The sequence below is a fragment of the Molossus molossus genome, unplaced genomic scaffold (genome assembly GCF_014108415.1).
Source record: "Molossus molossus isolate mMolMol1 unplaced genomic scaffold, mMolMol1.p scaffold_m16_p_14, whole genome shotgun sequence".
NCBI lineage: Eukaryota > Metazoa > Chordata > Mammalia > Chiroptera > Molossidae > Molossus > Molossus molossus.
Genome location: NW_023425349.1, coordinates 71,854,126 through 71,860,125, shown reverse-complemented (window position 1 = coordinate 71,860,125; position 6,000 = coordinate 71,854,126). Strand labels below are relative to the sequence as shown.

Here is a 6,000-nt window from a genome sequence, read left to right as displayed (position 1 = left end):
ACATGGGAATACTGAAAGTTCCATGTGCTTATAAAGTAGCAGGTGCTGTGCTATCACATGATAGACACTAACGTACATCATTCCAATGGCAAAAAATTTCTCCCCAGCGATCCCATACATGTATACATCAGTACGCTTATAGGATTAGCTGAAACCCTGATTAATGACTGATTAATGACTGTATGAAGGAAGATAATTAGCAAACATCAAAACATTAAAACGCTGGCTGATTCTCAAGCCTTTGAGTAAAATTCAACCCTGGAGGATATTGTCACATACCTTCATTTACTTGTCATTAGGCCACTAGTCATCCTGATTAAGATAGGGAATTGTACTTATAAAAAAGATGAATCTTTCAAGGAGGTATTTGTCAGTTTTTGCTTGCCTAGTATCCCATAAACTTTCTTCTGGGGAGCCCCAATTAGGGTGGACTTAGGACCCCACTTCCCAGGACCTCTTCCTTTGAAGAGTCCCTTCCTTTGAGGTTGTTGGCAGCCGTCTCGACAACTCTGTCGAGTGATCCTAAGAGAACAAAGCCTGGCAACATTGTTTGATTCACTGTAGCAACTGGGCCTCATAAGATCTACTCTTTAACTTCTTGGTTTGTGAATGAATTATATTCTTTTTAGCTGAAGCCATTCTAAATTGGGTAACTTTCACTTACATTCAAGAGACCAGAGCATAAGAAAATTATATATAGCCACCACTAATGAATCTGATTTTGCTCAGGTTTCACACCATGCTTATTATTTAAATGTGTATAGCGACTCCAAGTGAGTGTTTCATCAAAAAGATAAGAAAAGATGTCTAACTTACTGAGTCAGTGAATATCCTCTGGAGACCTCATGGGAAATAGATCATAATGCCTCCATCACCACTAGAGTTTGGTTTGGCTAGCAAAACCTTACCTATGCCTGAAAACAGATAAAAGTCACGTACACAAAATTTATGAGATTATTTTACTAGACTTCTGTGGGGGAGGAAATGATATAGTCAAAATTTCACAAAGAAGATCTTCAGATTGAACTGTGGCCAAATAAAAGAAAGTTCAAGTTCTCGTTTCAGTCTCGCAGGCCTGGGTGCGGAGGCAGCACCCCCTCTCCTGGCATTCATGGTTCAGAATGTCAGTTACCTGCCACCCAGTCATGACCCTCAACTCTCCGCATTGTGTCTCAGTGATCCCAGACACAAATTCTGAAACATTTCTTCCACTGGTGTGCTTTTCCTATTCCGGCTGAGATGCAGTTGGATAGGCAGAGCTATTCACCAACCATACGCTCTGGTCCATACGGCTTTCTTCTTAAACTCGGGGAGAACTCGTAAGGACAGCAGGGTGGCTAAAGGGACAAAAACAAAGTACATTGTTGCATTTGTGGGACTGCATTTGCAAAGGTCATTTAGATCAAAAGGACATCAGGGCAGAACTAGGCTTTTTTCTCACTTGGCTTATCTTCAAGACAGGATTCCCATCAAGCCTGAGGCAGAATTTTAATGGCAGAAAACCTAGGGAAAAGTTTTTTCATTTTTTTGTAAACAGTTCAGGGGGAATTCTACAGAATTATAACAAAAGCTGTCTTCAAGGATGCTGGTAATATTCTTTTTCTTCATCAAGGTGCTGATTATATAGGCGTGTTCCCTTTATAAAAATCTACTTATGACTTGAGTACTTTACTACATGAATGTGATTTTTCCATTAAACATTTAATTACAAGGGTGAAAAACCCCTCAAAACCACAAACTAACTGAACCGTAATGAAGTTAGGTTCATGGGCTCAGGAGCAGGCATAACTGTGCTTAGCTATATTTGAACAAGTACTCACAAGTCCACAGCTTCTCTTATCTGTCATGGGTCCCTCAGGGATCAATTTAAAGATAGGGAAGTTCTGTGTAATGCCTCGAGGTAACTTATTATATATATTATTTTAGAATACTAATATAAATATATTGAGATGTTATTTAAAATATAATAGTGTGAACCTAGACTTACACAATTATTGAGTGTGTCTCTAATAAGCCCTTGAAATATATAACTGAGTTAAACATTTACTTTCTTGACTGAAATAACTCTTTTCCTCATCATTATCAATTGTTCTTCTTCATAACCTAATACAGTATATGTTTGGAGTAACCAACGGTATCATGGACCCACGGCCATTAGAAATGAGTCCAAATTCCCCAAAACAAATGAATGGAGGAAATCCTAGCAACAAATCTCTAGGGATGGATACAGTGGAAATATTTCAGGCCACGGCTCTTATTCTCAATGAAGTTCTGTGATTGATCAGAATCATTTTCATAGACATGCCCTCCATCCTCTTTGTAAGTAGGGAGAAGAATCAGTACCAATAAATTAGGAAATGCTTGCTTGTTTGGCAAATAATAACTTATACCATACTCGAAGTAAACTATGGTCATACTATGACTCCAGGCTGGAGAGAGGCCAGATAGATTATCAAAAGAGTAGGCCAGCCCTGGCTGGTTTGGCTCAGTGGTTGGAGCGTCGGCCTGCAGACCAGAGAGTCTTGGGTTCGGTTCCTGCTAGGGGCACGTATCAAAAAAAAAAAAAAAAAAAGAGTAGGCCAACAGGCAACCTTTCCAGGGTGAGACTTTTCAGGGAAGTATATTACAGCATGTCAGGGTGTCCACCGCAGCCACCGGTAGAATACAAACCCCCCATCCCTCACCCACAGGGCCAATGCCTAAAAGACTTCTCATATTTGAGTAAAAAAAATCTACATAATTTTCACAGAAAGATCTTCTATGTTTGTTAATCCTACAGTCGTAGTTTAACCAATCGATAGAGGAGTACTATAAAACACACAAAACCACAGAATACCTCGAAGCATGTGAAATGCCCAATTCCCTTGGCAAAGTACTAGGCAGTCACTAAAAGTACTATGATGAAGCCAGTGTAAGAACAGGTTAAATGCTTTAAAAATAATTTTAAAATAAAAAAGGCAGTGTCCAAAGTGTCCACATGTATTTTTTCAATTATTTATTACTTTGAATATGTTAAAACAACACACACAGAGGGGGCACATTAATCAGGAAAAATATCAAAGTTATCATTAGACAACGGGATTCTGGATTCGCCTTTTCTTTTTCTTTTAAAGGATTTTCTAAATTTTGATTAAAGTCATATTTAACAATTATAATAAAACATTTAAAGGCAATTTAAATAAAAATTAAATTTAAAGGCACTGAAACCTTCTTTAATCTACTTTCTAATTCAAAATGCTACGCTGGTAATAGTTCCTGGTTACTTCTCAAACTGAGCCAAGATGAGCCCTTTCAGGAACCAATATCAGCTAGAACACTGTTCTACAGCACAGACAACATTGGAAGGTTTTCACCTATATTGGGCATAAAACACAGAAGTCATACCTTTTAAAAGATCCCTGGATTTTACAGAGAGGCCTTCTTTAGGGCTTTCCATGAGGTTGAATAGCCAGTCAATGAACTAGAATGAAAATGAAGAACAGTATTAGTCCAGACAAGCCACTGTCAGTCAGACCTTTGGGCCTGCATACATGTGGATCAGTGCAATAATCCCCAGGTAATACCTGACTGACTGTGGAAATCTCTGGAGAAAGTGACCAGGCACAAGATGTTAAAGACAGACACAGCTCCCATTTAGTCAAATGACCCACGAAGTAAACCTCCTTCCCTTGCTGAATACTCTGAGACATGGCAGATTTTGAGAGGGAGGTACACATGGGACCTGAGGGCCTCCTGTGTGCCATGAACATTCTCTCTCATTATTCTGCGAAGTTCAAATTGGTCAAGAACCTTGCCCATTTCCACTCTCACTGAATAGCAGAGTCAAGATTTGAACCCAAGTACACCTGGCTTCCATGCCTCACACTCTTTCTTTGCATCATGCTGCCTGCTCCCTGGGTCTGTGTGCACCCAGTACTAGGCTCCTAGGCTGGGCAATAAATCGGGAAACACATCGGATGTAAAACACTGTTCGTAAAATAAAATATGTTTCTGTAGGTAAGAAGGGTTTATGCCCAAATGAATATAAAACAGCATGTTAAAATGCAAGAGAAAAGGCATACAGCTATTTACCAGGTAGAGCCAAGTGTGCTAACTGCACATAAATCCTGCAAACGAGGTGGAAACTGAGTCCTCATGAGTGACTGATTTCCTAGGATGCAGCCCAAACTGCTTTTGAATCAGATGTAGGACAATTTCACCAATTTCTGAATGTTGCAATCTTGACTCATTTGAACTTTGGACACAGAAGCTGGGTTGAAGGAAGAGTATAATAGAGAAGAAAATATTCCTAATTCCCTGCTTGAATTAAATGTTTTGTTTTTTTTCTCTTTTTCTCAATTTTGTTTTAAAATATCCTACTGGTAAAGTAAATAGGTCAGGAACTACAAATACATAATAGATGCAGGATGTCTACATTGTGGTTCAAAGTGAACCTGGTGTTGAAGACCAGAAATGAGGGGATACCACTAATGTTTATCAGGTTTAAGAAAACAGAGGCATTTGAATTGAGGTGCTCAGTGGAGTTGTGCGTAGCTTAACTGTGGGTCCACAGTTCAAAAATATTTTTAAATATTAGTAGTCAGGTTTTAAGAATAAGCCACATAAAATTAGTTTTAAGCTTTCAACCTCATAAAAATCCAATTTTGATGAAATAGGATTTAGGAAAGAATCTTCCAAACAACTGTATTAAAATAAAGACAGGCCAGAGCCACATAATGAGAATTCCAGGAAGCACAGTCTTTTCATCCACTCAGCACATGGTGGATTGCTCAGGGAATCTTAATATAAAAAACCAAACTTTCTACAGTTGGCATTTTCCTGAGGGCAAGCGTGATCACATTAGATCTTTACAAATCTCACAGTACCAGCACAAGCCCGGGGCGTGCGGCTCCTGGAACAGGGCTGCAGGGGGATGAGCCTTGCTGCAAGGTGGGCGCTAGGACTCAGGCTTCTCCTCAGAGTTGCCTGCCCGCCCCCACCAGGCACTGTTGGGCATCTATCTCCCTAGCTCATCGCCACTCTATCCTCCTTTTTCATACCATCTTGCAATCTTGAACTTGCCTCCTTCACTTGGAGATTGTGAGCTCTCAGAGGCTTTCTCATCATTTTACCTCCAGGATCAAGAATACATGTGCCTTCGATAACTGAACACAGGTATAAGCTTTACTTTCCACCTCACCCCCAACTGCAAGCAGGTGGTTACTGCTATCACTGTTAGCCTCAGTCTCCGAGGCCCCGCATCTGGCTGAGGTTGGGGGCTGAGCGTGAAAGCCTGTGTTGTGATTCAAGTTTCACTTAACTCGCAGAAGGTACTTCCTACATCTACAGCAGAAATCGCTGAGGAGAAAATAGCCTCCTGCCCTGAAATGCAGGTGGCTGACCACCTCACCTTCTGGGTCTGTTCCTTCCATGGCTCTTTCTGCAGCAGCAGAAGCATGCTACTGGGGAGGAGAGTAAGAACCTCCTGCAGAGTGACCCTGTGCACTGGACTCCTGCCAAGGAAGCTTGATGTAGGCCCAGTTGGGTTTTCTTGATGCCATGGCAACCAACTGGCACTGAGACCGAGAAGGAGAGGGGCAGCATGGTCTGCCCAGGCAACCACCGCGGTTGCGAATATCAGCAACAAGAAGTCCAAGGCCTGCAGTGGCAATAGAAACAAGGCTAGGTCACAGGTTTTGACAATTCAGAGTAACACATGTTCACATACACAGCCCCATCATGATGCAAGGTGACATTCCCTTTCCCCCACCCCCTCCTCCTGTCCTAGCCCTGCCCCTACCCCAGAAGAGGAACTGGACTGAAGAACAAACGCTGTTTCCATACTTAATAAAGACATATTTTAGGGCTTTGGTAGGTTTGGGGGATCCTCTCTTGTGAATACAGAAGGCTCATTAGTTTCATTATTACTGCTCTAACATTTCAGAAGAAACATTATTTAATTCCTAATCATACTGGGATGCAAATACTCATCTGGTTTGGTGTTTTCTAAGATTAAAAAAT

At 41.0% G+C, this 6,000-nt stretch overlaps 1 protein-coding gene across 1 annotated transcript in view; it reads right to left on the bottom strand.

The window, feature by feature from the left end:
• Positions 1-942: 942 nt before the first annotated feature.
• FOCAD (focadhesin) overlaps positions 943-6,000 on the bottom strand; it is a 300,263-nt gene continuing 295,205 nt past the window's right edge. The window contains 3 exon segments of the mRNA XM_036260660.1: positions 943-1,337; positions 3,385-3,460; positions 5,390-5,638. Coding sequence (XP_036116553.1) covers positions 1,264-1,337; positions 3,385-3,460; positions 5,390-5,638 — 399 coding nt within the window. The 3' untranslated portion in view covers positions 943-1,263.